Source organism: Dromiciops gliroides, chromosome 2 (assembly GCF_019393635.1).
Source record: "Dromiciops gliroides isolate mDroGli1 chromosome 2, mDroGli1.pri, whole genome shotgun sequence".
NCBI lineage: Eukaryota > Metazoa > Chordata > Mammalia > Microbiotheria > Microbiotheriidae > Dromiciops > Dromiciops gliroides.
In genome coordinates this window covers 399666862-399684390 of record NC_057862.1, presented here as the reverse complement: position 1 = coordinate 399684390, position 17529 = coordinate 399666862, and the positions used below count along the sequence as shown (strand labels likewise).

Here is a 17529-nt window from a genome sequence, read left to right as displayed (position 1 = left end):
CATACTTGACCAAGAATCCCTCTCCATCCCATCTCCAAGTAATAATTCAGCCTTAGCTTAAAGACTTCAAGGGAGAAAAAATGCACTATCTCTCTTGGCAGTGTGTTCCGTTTTGGTTTTTTTTGTTTGTTTGTGTGTTTGTTTTTTGTGGGTTTTTTTGGGTAGTTCTAATTGTTAGGAAGTTTTTCTTTATATTAAGCACAAATCTGCTTCCCTTCCACTTCTACCCATTGCTTCTACTTTTGCAGATGGTAGCCTGTAGTTGCACCACAATTAAACTTTTCTTCCAAATAACCACAGTGCATGAAGTTGTTGCTGAGCTGTGTGGCATAACTGAATCATATTGTCACCCAACATTTTCTTGTTAACAGTGATTGGACTGCTGGACCTCATAATTAAATTCTCCTCATCCTTTGACAGAATCACGATGGCAGCATAGACTTCAGGGAATACGTGATTGGTCTGGCCGTCCTGTGTAATCCTGCCAATACAGAAGAACTCATCCAGGTGGCATTTAAGGTACTGTCAGCCCCATTGAGAAAATCTTGTTCAGCTTCACAAATGAGTGTTGACTCTAAATGTATTACTTGAAAATCCGTGAATCTTTTAGAGGAATTTATAGATCTACTCTGACATGTACACGGAAATAATATGGTTAAATCAATTGACACTGACAGGGAAGAAAATGCAGGTGTCAGTTTTGTCATAAAGACCTTTGAAAGGAAATTTGTAACAATGTCACAGTTAAGGAGCAAGTGATTTAACAAATTAAGTTAGAAAATGATTTCCCTTTTTAGCTTTCTCATTTTGAAGCACTTAAATGTGATTTACAAATAAGCAATGTCTGCCATTAACTTGTTCAGTCCCAGAATTTCCCTGATTCCTTGATTCTACTTGTATAATCTGCTGGTCCATGGTCAATAGAGGATGGACTTTCAGTTATTTTTCTTTTCTACTAGTATGAATGGGTTTATCCTGAGCTGTCTCTGATCCTGTATGAAGAATATTTGTCACATTTTTCCAGTGCAACTTTTTGTTGTTGTTGTTGTATTGAAGCCCTCAATTAGTAACACTATAAATTCATCATATAGCTTGCTTATTTTCCAATAATTCAGTAGTATTTCCCTTACTCTCACATATGTTATTATATGAACTCAATGACGAATAGGTGGTTAAGTAGTAATAATATAAGTAAGTGTGAAAGCTATGTGGTTATAATAGATGGGTGATTTCCAGTAGAATTGGATGTGGAACCCTTGATACTATGAAACCTGTAGTGTAGTTCTCACAAAAATATGGGTATTAGTAGTATAGGAAGAAAAGTGCATGTTCAAAGTTCTTGCAAAAGATGCTATATTGGATGAGCTTTTGAATAGGCTGCCCCCTTTGAATTTCAGACTCATAGTTGAATCTCTGTAATCATACATATTTCATCCCCATTCTCTGACACATCTCTATAACAGCAACAGCCACAGTAGCTAACATCTGTATAGTATTTTAAAGTCTACAACAAACCTGTGTCATAGGTGTCATAATTATCCCAATTTTGTATATGAGAATTCTTAGTAATTAAATATATAACTTTGTCTTCTCCTAATAACATGATTTTTATGTTACTGGGGGATTTCACATCAGAGGATCTGCATTTAAATACTTGCTGTATCTGCCTATATCCTTGGACAAATCACTTTTCCTCTCCTTCCTTCTCTGTGAAAGGGGGTTGAACTAGATGGTTTCAACTTCTTTTTTTTCTTTTCTTTTTTTTTTTTGGTGGGCATTGAGGGTTAAGTGACTTGCCCAGGGTTACACAGCTAGTAAGTGTCAAGTGTCTGAGGCCAGATTTGAACTCAGGTTCTCCTGAATCCAGGGCCGGTGCTTTATCCACTGTGCTACTACCTAGCTTCCCCGACTAGATGGTTTCTAAGTTTCCTTCCAACTCTAAATCCTATGAGCCTATAATTCTAAGGTTAGTTAAATGAATAAAAGTTTGGCATTTACTGATGAAAGGTTTTATACAAAATGTGATCCTTCATTATAATAGTTATTGTTTCTTAGAATTTGTTAGATTTGTATCTGTTCTATACTATGATGGTAAATGGGAAAAAATAAACCTAAACAAGATTTAAGGCCATAATTAAACCTCCCCCTTATTAGGAACAAAGGTCATAATACCAATTGGATTATTTTATTAGTAATATCAAGAATGATTCCCTAAATTTGTATAATGCTCAACATTTTTTATTCTGCTTTCACATACATTTTATCATTTAATTTTAACCTTTGCTACATAAAGAAATGTGTCATGATCTCATGTTCTATAGTGTTAAAAGTGTAATACCATTTTCATATAATATATATTTATTCTTGAAGCTCCATGAAATATGTTTGGGACAAGTTTTACTCTCTTCTTAGCCTTTCAAAGCTGCTGAATATTGTTACTCTAGCCAGTTGTCATTGCTATCACCAGAACCAAGGGACTGATTTTTTTGTTCCCTCTCAGAATTGTCCACTGCACTTTCTTTAGCAGGGCCTTTCCCTTACTATAGAGATAGGGATAGGAATTAGACCTTTTTTTTTTGGGGGGGGGGTGTCTAATTCCATGAGGAAACTACCTTTATCAAGAAACAATCATATTTTATTTGCAACTTATAATGTTAGAAAGTTGCTTAGAGCACTGTGAGGTTGTGACCCTGCCTAGGGTCATACAGCCAGTATGTGTCATAAGTGGGATTGGAACTCAGGCCTTCTTGACTTTGAAGCTAGCTCTCTATTATGCCATGCTACACGACCCTTACTAGTAGTAGTAGTAGGCCTCCACCAGTCGCGGATAACCATGGATCAGCGCCTTGAAGAGCCACAGGCCACAGTGTGACTGTGCAGTCTGATGTGGGAGCCACAGCTCCTGAGTGACTTATAACCAGTAACTGCCCCATCCCGTGTTGTATCTACCCCATAAGGAGTACCTGGAGTATCCTCTCCAGGGTGCTGGCCTGGGCAAATCAATATGGAAAACAAGCTGTTGCCCATGCAACCCTTACTATATCCACAATAATTAAATCTACATTAGTCATAGGCAGTAAGGGCCAAAATGTTTTTGTTGTGCATTGTGAGATACAAGTCATCAACATTCATTTAGTAAGTGCCTACTGTGGGCCAGGAACTGTGCTATGCACCAGAGATAACAAAGAAAGGCAAAAAAACTTCCCTGCTCTCAAGGAGCTCAGAATGTAATGGGGAAGAGAACATGTAAAACATATGAGAGAGAGAGAGAGAGAGAGAGAGAGAGAGAGAGAGAGAGAGAGAGAGAGAGAGAAACAGACAGAGACAGACGGAGAGAAAGAGACACAGAGCAAGAAACAGATCGGGACAGAAAGAAGACAATGTGGAGACAATCTCAGTGAGAAGACACAAGCATTAAGGAGGTCTGAGAAAGACTTTCTAAAAGGGAGCACAACCTGATGCTGTATAAAAAACACTGCAAGTGGGATCAGAAGACCCGAATTCAAGGTTGAGCTCCGCCACTTATTAACTACGCAGACCCTGGCTGAACATGTCACTTAATTTCCCCAAATCTGTTTTCCTCCTCACTAAAATGAAAGAGTGATACCCCAGGACTGTTTAAAGCCCCCTACAACTCAAAAATCTATGCTCCCATGAATCTTTGAACAAATAAATTCAATCAATGGTCCAACAGATACACTGCAGTGGTGTACCCTAGAAGTCAGTGCTAAAGCTTTGCCATTGCATTAGCCTTTCTCCTAATAGAATTAGATATGTTCCAGTTTTTAAAAATGAATGACAACTCTAAAGCTCCTTCATTCCCTCCCCTCCCCCCTCATATTTTTTGTAATCTCTGAAGTCAAAAGGACAGAAAGGATTTTAGGAACCCCGCCCCCAAATGGTAGGGTATATATCCCATTTATATAAATGAGACCAGCTCAAAGGTAGATATTTTTTAATCAGAAATACTCTTAAATTACTCTAGGAAAACCTTTCAATAGCCTTCTGGCCTGTCACCTACCCTTCATTCCAGAGCCTAACCTAATTCATTTTTCTCTCTGCCAAACACTTAAAGAAATGGTCCCATTTTGAAGTCACTATTTGCTGAGTGGTCTTGAGTAGGCCCCTTCATTTCTCCAGGCTTCTATTCCTTACTCTTACAGAATGAGTTAAGCCAGATGATCTCTGAAGGCTCTTCTCACTCTACATTTCTGTGTTCTAAGGGCTTTTCCAATTTTGACATTTTGAGATGTTATGATTTCTGACTTGCTCATATCTTTCTTTTTCTTCTGTAAACCTCTACTTGCAAAAACAAATTGCCTTCTTCCCAACCCCCACTTTAAAAATACACATTTTTAGGAGGACCAGCCTCACTGTCCAACCTAAAAAACAACATGGAGAAGGACTAGATTTTATTTTTAGCTAACTGACCAGTTTTTTATATGTATTCTTCAACAACTTATTGAGCAGAAGTAACACAGCATAAGGCAGAGGCACAAGATTGAGTCAGAGCAGCTGAGTTCGAAGGCTAATTCTGTTATTGATTCCCTCTGTGACCTTGCATAAGCTAATTAACCTCTCTCAACCTAAATTCATCTTTGGTAAAATAAGGTAGTTAGAAATCAACCCATGGGGGAAGCTAGGTGGTGCAGTGGATAAAACACCAGCCCTGAATTCAGGAGGACCTGAGTTCAAATTTGGCTTCAGACACTTGACACTTACTAGCTGTGTGACCCTGGGTAAGTCACTTAACCCTCATTGCCCTGCCAAAAAGAAAAGAAAAGAAATCAGCCCAGCTCTAAAGGCCTTCAGTCATTCTGTTATTCTTTGTCCTATGATTCTAAATTCAATGGACTGAAGTCAGGAGTCAGAGACTTTAAGAGATGAATTAAGACCTGGATCTTACCCTCAATGAACTTAAAGTTAATCATTGTAGTCATTCTCAAGTGTGTCCCTAGTGTAGACATTTGAATGTTACTTGAGAAAAGCTAGAGAATATAGATTTGAGGGTAAACAGAGGGCAAAATATTCCTGAAATTTGGAAATGGCAGAGGAATAAGAGGCCTGAGATGTGATATTCATAAATTTTAATGTTTTGGTGAGGGGCATGATATATGAGTGAGTATATGTTAAGGTAGCAGGAAGTATAGTGATTACCCTGAACAAGTCACCAAACTTCTCCCTCTTACCTCATTGGTAAAAACAAGAGAGTTAGGCTAAATGGCCTCTAAGTTCCCTGCTAGCTCTAAATCTGTGATCTAATGAATCAGAAGTCATTTATTAAGTGGTCATTTTGTATCAGGCATAATGAAGAGAGATAAAGCAGAAGACCATGTACTATCATGCAGAAATCCTAGGACCAGTGAATTGATTGAAAGTAGAGACTGTCTTTTTGCCTTTTTTGTATTTTCAGTGCTTAGAACAGTGCCTGGCACATAGTAGGGGCTTAATAAATTCTTATTTACTGATTTCCTGACTATGGTATGACTTGGCTGATAGCAAAGGCATGTACTTCACAGAAAATAACATTTTTTAAAACTTAATAATATTTTTTCCAGTTACATGTAATGATAGTTTTCCACATTGGCTTTTTATAAGATTTTGAGTTCTAAATTTTTCTCCCTCCTATCCTTTCCTGACCCCTCTACAAGATAGAAATCAATCTGATATAAGTAATATGTGTATAATCACATTAAATGTGTATTTCCACATTTGTCATGTTGTGAAAGAAGAATCAGAAAGAATAAAAGGAAAAACCTCAAGAAAGAAAAAATCAACAAAAACAGTGAAAATAGTATGGTTCAATATACATCCAGATTCCATAGTTCTTTTTTCTGGATGTGGAGAACATTTTCCATCTTGAGTCCTTTGGAATTGTCTTAGATCACTGTTTTGCTGAGAAGAGCTAAGTCTATCACAGTTTATCATCACACCATGTTGCTGTTCCAATGTACAGTGTTCTCCTGGTTCTGCTCACTTCACTCAACATTAGTCCACTTAAATCTTTCCAAGTTTTTCTGAAATCTTCCTGCTCATCATTTCTTATTGCACAATAGTATTCCATTATATTCATATGCCACCACTTGTTCAGCTATTCCCCAATTGATGGGCATCCCCATAATTTCCAATTTTTTGCCACCAAAAAAAAGAGCTGCTAGAAATATTTTTGTATATGTGGGTCCTTTTCTCTTTTTTATGATCTCTTTGGGATACAGATCTAGTAGTAGTATTGCTGGATCAAAGGGTATGCCCAATTTTATAGCCCTCTGGGCATAGGGAAAATAATGCTCTTAAGGAAAAAAAAGAATTATCACTTCTTTGTAGCTTTGTCTACCCTGAATGATTGTCAGTACTTTGACAAATAACTCAGAATCTTATGACCCCATGAAACTTAGCAGTTTGGTCAAAGTTACATATTCTATTTTACTTAGGACCATTAACTTAGTCACATTTTCTAATTATTTTTCTGAAAAACTACATTATAAGGCAAATATGACTGTAATTAGAGATTCTGCCAAATGGGTTTTCCTTCAGTATAATTTATTTAATGCCAGTTGACTCCATTTTTGAAAGTAATTTTTTGAAAATTTATTTGGAAGTGTATCAAATTTAAATGACAACTGTGGAAGGATTTTGAATGCCAGGGAATATCATTATATATTTTCAAACATTACTCAGTACTAGTGTCCCTGTCAGGGAGTTAATCCTTTAATCTTTCTCTTTCAGCTTTTTGATGTTGATGAGGATGGCTATATAACAGAAGAAGAATTTGCCACCATTTTGCAGGCATCTCTTGGAGTACCTGACCTTAATGTTTCTGGCCTCTTCCGGGAAATAGCCAAAGGGGATTCAACACATGTTTCCTACAGTGAGTATGCTCCATACCCTGACATTACAAATTTGGTTCCTTAGTAGTAATTATAGCTAATAGATTACCCCCTTACAGTATTCTATATTATCCTTCCATACATGCTATCTTTGGGTACTTTATCAGATCTTCTGCCCCACTGTGGGTCATCTCAGTCTTGGACTTGAATTAGGGATTATGATTTCATCTGCTAAGGATATAGCAATGGCTTGTTATCCATGGTGTGCTATAACCCAAATAGAGCAGCCTGTGTGATTTATGGACAACTGACACTTTGCCTTATAGACTCTGACCCCACATCTATGAAGGGAAAGAGTCAGCTTAACCATCATCAGTGTTTGACTCCCCTCCTTGTAGCCAAACACAGACTCACAGTAACATAGAAATAGATATACATTTAAATATAGATATATGAGAGAGAAATATAGAAATCGCTACATATAGAGATGTTCATATCTCTCTCTGTAGATATCTATATAGACATGCCATCTCTATATAGATATGCCTATAACTATAATCTATCTATATCTACATTCATTTATTTATCTATATCTACATATCTATATCTATGTATCATTTATCTATCTCTATCTATCTAACATCTAACTACATCTCTGCAGTCAGTCATGAATCCCATTGGATTAGTTAAATTCAATCAAATAGACATTTAGTAGGTATCTACTATTTATCAGTCACTGTGTTAGTCATTGGGGATACAAAGACAAAGACAAAGACATAGACAAAGCAATCCCTGACCTCAGGGAACTCATATTCTGCTGGAAAGAAACAACATATACACAAAATTAAATGTAAAATAATTATAATTTGGTAAATGGCACTTGAGTTAAGCCTTGAAGAGAGCTAGGTGTTTGTTCCAATGGAAAGACATGGAGAGGGAAAACATCCTAATTGTGGGGGCACAGCCTGTACAAAGAAACAGAGATAGTAGATGGAAATCCATGGACAAGAAACAGCAAGTAGCCCAGTTTGGCTGGAGCTAAACTGCTTAAGGGGAAGTAATACATAATCAGCTAGATTATAGTCAGATGGGGAAGGGCTTTAAAAGCCAATCAGGGGCAGCTAAGTGGCACAGTGGATAGAGCACTGGTCCTGCAGTCAGGAGTACTTGAGTTCAAATCCGGCCCAGACACTTAACACTTACTAGCTGTGTGACCCTGGGCAAGTCACTTAACCCCAATTGCCTCACTTAAAAAAAAAAAAAAAAAGAAGAAGAAAAAGCCAATCAGAAAAGTTTGTATTTTTTTTTCCTAGAGATAACAGAGAGCCACTGAAGCTTGTCGAGCTGGAGTGTGCTTTAGAAATATCAGTTTGGTAGCTGTGTGGAGAATGGATTGGAGAAGGGAAAAACTAAAACAGGAAGACTTCATTAGGAGGCTATTGTAGTTGTCTAGATGATAGGAAAAGCTTTGAACCTATGAATCTCACAGGGTAGTTGTTGACTTACAAAAAATATGCCTGTAGAGTTCTCAAAGATTTCATTCTGCCAAAATTTTTAGTATAGTAATGAAATTATTCTTGTTGATTTATTATTCTCCTTAGCCCCATTTTGTAATAGACTTTAAGCTTCACCTATTACAATTCTCTGCTCACAGTAGGCACTTAATAAATATAAAAATAGAATCCTTGAATTTTAGAGTTCTGGAGGCAGCGAGTGAATAGCTAGCTGGTCTGAAAAATCACTTTCTCCTTTGATGTTGGAAGAGTTTTGTCGGTTGATTTTAAGGTTAAAGGAAGATTACATCCTATTATTTTGTAACTACATAATTTAGCTACTGCTTGTTCAATTGTTCTTCACTATTCCATATTGAGTAGTTAGCTGCCTAGAGCTCTTTTTCTTACTAATTGTTATTGTTCAGTTGTTTTGGTCATGCCCAACTATTCATGACCCCATTTGGAGTTTTCTTAACAAAGACACTGGAGTGGTTTTACAATTTCCTTCTCCAGCTCATTTTAAAAATGAAGAAACTGAGGCAAACAGGGTTAAGTGACTTGCCCAGGGTCACACAGTTAGTAAGTGTTTGAGGCCAGTTTGAACCGAGGAAGATGAGTTTTCCTGACTCCAGCTCTGGTACTCTATGCACTGTGCCACCAAGCTGCCTAATTTTCTTTAATAAACTCATTTAAAAAATAATGAAATGATAAAATGAGCATATACATACTGAGGGAAAGTTTATGAGTACTGAACATACTCTAACCATTTTTCCTTCCCTAGGTAGAACAATATATTTCTTTGAATTTTCTATCTTCAAAACAGTAATTAGAACAATTTTTACTGAAGAAATGGAGATATCAACTCATTTTCAGTTTAATGATAGAAAATGCTTTAAAAATATTGTAAGTGAAAAGCCATAATTTTCTCAGTCAACTAAAATACTTTTCTAAAAAAAATTGAAAAAATTATTTAGCGAAGGGAACCATCCCCTCCTCCTCCTCTCCCCCCATCCCTCACCTCTGCCCAGTGGTATTAGGATGAGTTTTTTGCCTCAATCTCACTCAAGTACAAATTTGGGGAGATGGAAGAAAATATTTAAGAAAGCATTTTGAAAATGCTTTTGGTATTAGAATATGGATGAGGCCTGGAACTGTGATTTCAGTGGTATAATTAGAGCTTCTGATGAGGAATTCCTCTGCCTGTGCAAGTTGGCATTTTCTAGGCAGAGAATGTCTTAGAGATGTGTAGTCCTAAAAGAGTTGCCTCACATATTGAGAACTTAAATGATTTGTCCAGAATCACATCTAATTTTTGCTTTAATGCTTTTCACAAATCAAATTAAAGCATGATTTGATTTAATTTCATGAGCAGTTTTCCCAGAAATGGGTAACACTTTGATTTCACCCCTCATGCCAGAGGCTGAGATGTTGGTCATTTCAACAGAGCATAGGCCTCAGTTAAGGCCCCTGCATTCAATTATGTTAGCTCTCACATTGACTTACTTTTTCATCATTGGAAAGCTGGTGTTCCTCTTTGGAACTTGGTTTCCCTACTAGTCCCTGAAGTAAACTAGTAAGTTTGTCCTACCACAAGAGGGATTTAGAAGGAACATTAAATAGTTGTCCTATTTTGGGAAATAAAAAAACGATTACTGAATATTCAGTAGTGGGTTTAACCTTACTCTATAGTCTATTAATCTCTCACAAGGAACGAACCATCAATATAATATTAACTTTCAGAAAATGATTGATGATCTGAATTATTGAATGGAGGATGTGAGTGGTTACAGATCTTCATGAGGAAGTACAGCCAAAGACTCCTACCACTGAAAAGCATTAATAGCAAGATGACTAAAAGACAAGCTTCCCTTTGCTCTATGTAATTATTGAAAGTCTTTAGCCAGACTGAACAGTATGGTGAAACTAAATGATTCAGGGATTAGGCACTCTCTTTTAGTATGAAGTGTTGAGGTTCAAATTTTTATGCTAAGCCTAGTCCTTTCACCCTATTTCTTTAAGCCTGAAATATTTGAGATAAAAGATGATTTATTTCTTATCAGAAGGTCTTGTGATATCATCATCATATACTCTGAGACTAAGGTGTTAGTTATTGGACTGCATTTACCAACCTTATTGAGCTTGTAGAAATATTTTTAAATGACTAGCCTAATTTTGGGGGGACTAAACTGTGGATGACTAATCTGGGGACTTTTGACTAACTGGCTATCTGACTGCTATTAATTTAATATGGGCCGTTTATAAAGTTCCACTACACTGCTCCCAAGGTGATAAGCTAAAGGTTAAGAATCCTCTTACCTAAATAATCAAAGCAGAATTTATTTATGAGATACTATTGAAAATTAAGAATACAGGGAAATAAAATGTACAACCTGACTGCGTTATGGTGCTTCTCTTTCCACTGCGTCTCTTTGGAACTTCTTTAATACAATAAGGGCCTTAGCAGCCGCTTGCCTTAGGGCACTCAGGTACTTTATTCTAACTCGGAGCCCCTTTCACTTTGTAAATCCCCCTGCTTCTAACTTTCCTCTCCTTACTGCCACTGATGAACCCCTGTGTTTCTCTCTCACCGACCTTCTGTCTGTCTGCTCCGTCAGTCTGCCCTTCGGCCTCTCTTTTCCCTGCTCCTAGTCCTTCTCGTCTTCTCCTGCGTCCTTGTAGCCCTGTCTCTAGTCCCATCCTCTTCTCAGCTTCTCTCGTTCCTCCTTGCCCCCCCCCCAGTCTAACCCCCAGGTCTATATATACCTTTTCTTTTCTCCACTCAAATCTTGGGGCTTCTTGCGCCCCCACAGACCAAGTTAATCCGCCAGCCAGGGCTGTGGCTGGGGGGGGGGGGGGTGTGCTCCAGCCTCACATGCCTCAGCACAGGCTGTCTGGGATCTTTCGGATAGCTCCGTTCAGGTCGGAGGGAGCTGGGAGATTTTTTCCCCCATCTGTCTGACCTGGCGTCTTGTACAGCCCATGGGGCTTTTTGGCTCAGCTGAAGCAGAGGAGGAGGGGCACCAGCTTCTCCCACACAGAAGAGACACTGAGGGCCTAAGGCTTTCCAATCTCAGCCCAAAGGTAGGGTCCCCAAATCAAAATAAATTTCCACAAGCTTTTCAAGACTGCATTAAGGCATATACAATTTACCTGGAATAATTTGTTGGTCGTTGTTGACATTTCATGAAGTTTTCTGTAACTAATTCACCAATGTAAGATAGGGAAACAGAAATTTGCACTATTCTATTATTTTGATATCATATAAAATAGGATCTACTCAAGAGGGTCTCAATATAATTTAGATTTTTTTTTCTACTTTCTCAGTGGAATTTAGGAGTTTTGCCCTGAAACATCCAGAATATGCCAAGATTTTTACTACATACCTAGACCTCCAAACATGTCATGTATTTTCATTGCCCAAGGAAAATGACATCGCTCCATCAGTTGCCCATAACAAAGTCAGTCCAGAACCTAATGAAGATGGTACATCGGACAAAAAAGATGACTGAACCAAAAATGGACATCTGTTTTCATTTTATATTTTAAAGGCATTTATTAATGATATTTAAAATGTGTCTGCTGAATATAGATTACATTTAATATTGGAAACATTTTGCTTCTCTAAAGTTGTTTTAATGGAACTTATTTAAAAAGTTATCTGAATCATCTTTTACCATTTTCTTATGGTATGCTTTGTCTCATTCAATAATGTGGTTGGTTTATTGGGGATAAAATTCCAGTTTTCATAGATTTTACTTTTCAAATCAAGATGACTGCCAAATAAATATAGTGGTCTGTGTTTTGGGGGTGATCAACTGAAAATGTCTTTATTATATGTGTTTTTCTGGGTCTCCTGGAAAAAAAAGAAAAACATTCTATGTTCCTGAATTGGTTTTTCTCTTGAAAAGATATTCCCCAAAGCACAGGGATAGGATAAGATGTGAATCAGGATTCTGAAGCTGGCTATTTCTGGTAATCCATTATTTTGTTAAATTCTTTATTCATTTTCCAGGAATAAAAATAATTCTTGTATTATAACTTATGCAATTAGAATACATAATTCTATTTATTAGATAAGACATTTTAAGAAATTAATATTCTTAGTGTGCATCTGATAGATCTTCATAATTATCTGTCAAAATCGATATTCCTATGCATATTTAGGGTATGTTGATAATATAGTGGTCTCTTTGGCCAATGACTGAGTATGAATGCCTTATTAAGTTAATACTGATTGCTTAATGAGAACAATAAACTGTGTTAGAGTTGAATTTTATTCAACAGAATGTATTATTTGCCCAACAGACATTTTTTATTGTGTATCTATCTATCTATCTATGTTAACAATCTTTTAGAAAAATCTATGTTTAATCTTAAAAGTGGAGTTTTCCATTAAAAATGCTCTATTTTCTAAGAGGGAAGTAGACAAGTTGAAGTTTGTCAGGAATACCTACTTGGAAAATACACAATTATTCAAAACATAACCAAAAGCTAAGATAGCAGTTGTGATAGTTTTACTTTAGGTTAGTTAGTAGTTGCATTCAAATTCATTTTAAATTTAACCTCATCATGTACACTGTCCAAATTTTTGATATTTTAAAAAAATACTGTGTGCTCTATATAGTCTGAGACAAAAAAGCAAAAGAATCACTCGGATATAAAAAGAGGTTGCTTCTGGCTTTTTATAGAATATCTGAAATGAATTACACAGTCTGGATCTTTATCTTTTTTTTTTTAAAGTAAAGTTGCCCTTCAATGAAAATAGAAATATTCACAGTAGATGTCAGAATTTATTTTTGGCAAGTAATCATGATTTTAAACTAATTGTACACATTGATCAATAAATGTCCTCATTTCCCAGATAATTAAATGTGTATTTAGATAATTAAATATCAGCCCATATCCTTAAGAAAACACAATTGTTTGATTTTTACCCCTCAAAGCTATTTAGACATTAAGCAATAAGTGAAGTGAAGTAATTGTTTGAATAATTAGAATAGCACATCATTGTTATATAGTATCTGCCACAAGTAGTTGAAAAATACCTGATACTCAGATCCAGTAATTGTTTGTTGTTTATCACAGAAAATCTAGATATTAGTCTTATCAATCACGAAAGACCAAAGATCCTTAATAAATAACATTGCAAATTAAAGGCTTTCTTTGGGGCTAATGCAATTGATTATATTGTTTTCCTGTTTTAAAATAGTATTTATGCTATTTAATTGCACTAATAATTTGTCTATGTAATCTTTCAACATTTCCTATTTTATTATGTTACTGAATAAATAAGCATACTAGATAACATTTCATTCTGTTTTCTCCATTTTGTCTCAAAATTTGCTCCATCTTTTCAGCATGGTGGGCTGAATAGAAGTTATAAGTGTGGTTATGTTTAATCATTTTTTGTTTGCATTTCAAGCTTATGAAATGTCAGAAATAATTTTATTCTAATGAAAGACTCAGATTTCAACCAACCTTGCAATAGATATTAATCCTAAAGAAATTGACTTTTGATAGTATTATTGTGGATAACAACCATAAATCATGATCATTATTTCTACTATACAAAGGTTTGCTATTATGCATTCAACAAAGATTTCTTTGAAAGTCTTTTTCCTGTCTTAAGATTCAAAATAAAGAATTAAATTTCATTAAAACCAGTCAAATGTACTACAGTTTTGAATAAATAGTTGAAGCTCAAATAAGTCACATAGAATTTGAAAATACTAAAATTCTAAAACATATAAACCATAAAAATTCAACTTCAATTGTTATAAGCTCACCACCACATTCAGCATTAATATACAGAATAAGATCATTATATTAAGTATATAAAATGAACAACTGCTGTTAAAGTCATTTGAGGCAGTATTTGAACAGTTGCTAATAAAAGTATTTGCTATTGATAGAATACTGGGGAAATTAAGTCTGAGAAGTGTTCTAGTGTGAAATTTATTGTGGAATATAGATGAGACTGAGTTCTTTAAAGGCTATCAATCAGTCAACAAACATTTATTCAACATGTACTATGAGCCAGGTATGGTACTAGGCACTGGGAGTACAAAGGCAAATATGAAGAAGCCCTTCCCTTCAAGGAGCTTACATTTAAGGGGAAAAAATTACATGCATAAAAAATATATACATATAACAACCCCTAGCACTGGGTTACTGTCTCAGTTTGAGCTTGCAGTCACAGATGGGGTCCTTAGAGGGCAATTGCTGTTCCCCAGTTCTAGTGTATAATCTGTGACTGCTGTTGTTGTTGTTGTTTGTCCTTCTTTCTTGAAGAGGACCATGACATCAGGAGGTGATGATATGACTTGCACTGAATTTAAGTGAGGGAGGGCTGTACAAGGTCACCAACCTCACTCTCTCAGAGCCATTTGAGTCCAGTGGCATCAGGATGACTGGAGATGGCCCAGGATTTTTAAGGCAATTGGAGTTAAGTGACTTGTCCAGGGTCACACAGCTAGTGTCTGAGGTAAGATTTGAACTCAGGCCCTCTTGACTCCAGGGCTAGTATTCTATCTGCTGTGACTGTACTGCTAAAACTGTAGATCACAAGTCCCCAAAGTGAGTTTCATATTAATTGTCATCTTGTAGACAGCATCAGTTCAAAACAAAGTCATTTAGTACTGTGGCATGGTAAAAAATGGTACCTACAAAATGTTCCCTTCAATTACCTAGAGCACACTGCCCCATAAATATATACATTTGTGGAAAGAATGAACACAAATGTAGAATACAATGGTAATGAAGTACACATGTGGGGTACATGTGGCAAAGGCAATTCAACTCCCTAGAATTCAAGAAAACATTTACATGTATATAAAATGCATACATATAACACCCCCTCTCTTAATATCCTATCTCTGCTCTGGAGTTTTGGTTGGATTGTTCATTTGGACTCCAAAGGTCTGCTTCTCTCTGCAGCTTGACTTTCAGTTGCCTGAATTAATTCTCCCTAGAATAGATAGTAGGGTCCCTTACCTGCTGTCAAATATTCTATTGCTTGAAACTGCTTTATGGAGTCTCTGAGTCTCTCTGTGCCCATGTATGACTGGAGAGTGAATGTATCCATTGCCTCAACTATATCTCAAATTTTTTAAAAATGAATTTCAAATTAGTAATAATAATAATTATTATTTTAATAATCCATGGAATTAGAGTTCTTTATTAGAATAAAAGCTCATTAAGGATGATTTCATTTTTCCCTTTGTTAGCCCAAGGTCCAGGCATATGTTAGAGAGATAGCAAGTATTCCTTGAATTGAATTATTCCTTAGATCTTGATAATGCCTCACATTTACTTAGGACTTTAAGTTTTGCATCATGGTCTCCCCAATAACCCCATGAAGTCAGATTATTATTATGATTGCTTTCATTTATATGTTACCTACTATGTGCCAGGCATTGTCCTAAGAATTTTACAAATCATTTGATCCTCACAACAACCTATGAGGTAGGGTTGTTTACTTGGATATGATGTCTTTTACTGGGTGAGTCTCTTCACTGTTAGATGCCATGGCCAAATCAGGGAAGAGAATGGGAAGGGAAGAAGGAACATTATTGTCCTTACCATTTGATGATGTCTGATAAAGGTTCAGCAAGTCACAATTCATACAGTTGCTCTAGGCCTAAACTCACCACATATAGGTGTCAAGTCTCAGTCCTTTAAGGGGCAATCAAATTTATGGCCTACTATCACCTAACCAATAACTTTGCCACTTTAAACTCAATCAAAGAGATACTTGTTCATTTTGTAAAGGGATAAAATTTGCAGACACATCTCTACCATTATTTTATTTTATTTATTTTATTTTTAAAAATGTAATAAACATTTTTATTTACAGTATAAGGTTCCAATTTTTACCCCTCCTTCCCTCCCTCCCCTCCCCTCTCCCTGAAGCAGCAAGCAATCAGATATGGGTTATACATATATGATTATCTACAGTTATTTTAACATCTCACTATTAACACTTTATGTGATTAGATCTTGGACTTCTTGGACTGAAATGAAGGAGGAGAAGGGGTTGAGCAGAAACTCACTTCATCTAAAATACATCTGAGGTAATTCGGGCATAATGTGAGTGATCAGGGAGAACTTTTTTGTAGGAGGTAGTCATTGAATTGAGCTTGGTAAGGAGACTAAGAGGCAGAAGTGTAGAGGGAGTACATTTCAGGCATGAGACACAGAGAAAAGAGATAGAATATTGTGTGGAAAGAAAAGCAAAAAAGGCCAGACTGGCTGAACTGTAGACTATATGGTGGGAAATAATATGAGATAAAACTAGAATAGCAATACAGTGTCAGTTTGTGAAGGTCTGTAAATTTCAAACAAAGGAGTTTATATTTGATAAGCTGGTAAATATTTGAGGTTGCATTTGAACTCAGGTCTTTCTGACTCCAGGTCCAGCACTTTATACATTGTGCCACCCAACTGCCTCTATAACTTTGTCAAAAATTACAATTGTTGGAGAGACTTCAGAATAACACATACATTCACTGGCATACTGTCTATGGAGTTCTGAATTAATCCAAACATTGTGGAAAACTATTTTAAAGCTCTGTCCCAAATGTCCCTAAATTATACATTTGATGTAATTATCCCTTTGAATTAGCAATGTTACTACTAAGCCAGTACCCCCAAAGAGATCAATATGAAAAATAATTATTAATAATGAATTTTCAGGGGAACCCAGAGATCAGTTTCAGTCCTTTCCTCCCCACCCTCACACCCCCACTTCCCCACTCCAGAAAGTCCAGTTTTTGAGGAACTTCAGTTCTTGTCTGGGACAAGTCCAAGGGAAGAAAAGAAATGGAGATTGATTCTTTTGTCTAGCTCAGTGAATTGAGGAGATTAAACCACACCGAGATACCAGACTTCACCTTTGCCTTTCAGCTAGGGTCTCTTCCCTTAAATCATCATGTCATGGGTAGAGTTCATTTTAATTTAGACCATCCTCAAGTCAGGGCAACCAGTGGAATTGAATGATGCTAACCAATAAGCTTTGATCAAGGTATAATAACTTGCCTCTATCCAAAGAAGATAAAACCCTTGACCACAGGAGGGTGGCTCTCTTGGCTCTTTTGACCTGCTCCTTTGGCTCAGAATGCTTTCTCTCGATGCCCAATCTTCCTCCTAGGATTGTGGAGGTATGAAGGCCTGAGACTATGAAAAATTAGGCAGACATGTGGTCAGTACTT

At 36.4% G+C, this 17529-nt stretch overlaps 1 protein-coding gene across 2 annotated transcripts in view; it reads left to right on the top strand.

Annotated features, from left to right (window-relative positions):
• LPCAT2 (lysophosphatidylcholine acyltransferase 2) overlaps nt 1-13612 on the top strand; it is an 81411-nt gene extending 67799 nt beyond the window's left edge. For both annotated transcript variants that reach the window (XM_043980583.1, XM_043980584.1), the window contains exons 12-14: nt 421-519; nt 6727-6868; nt 11645-13612. In XM_043980583.1, coding sequence (XP_043836518.1) covers nt 421-519; nt 6727-6868; nt 11645-11829 — 426 coding nt within the window. In that variant the 3' untranslated portion in view covers nt 11830-13612. The remainder of the gene's footprint in view (nt 1-420; nt 520-6726; nt 6869-11644) is intronic.
• Nucleotides 13613-17529: the final 3917 nt, after the last annotated feature.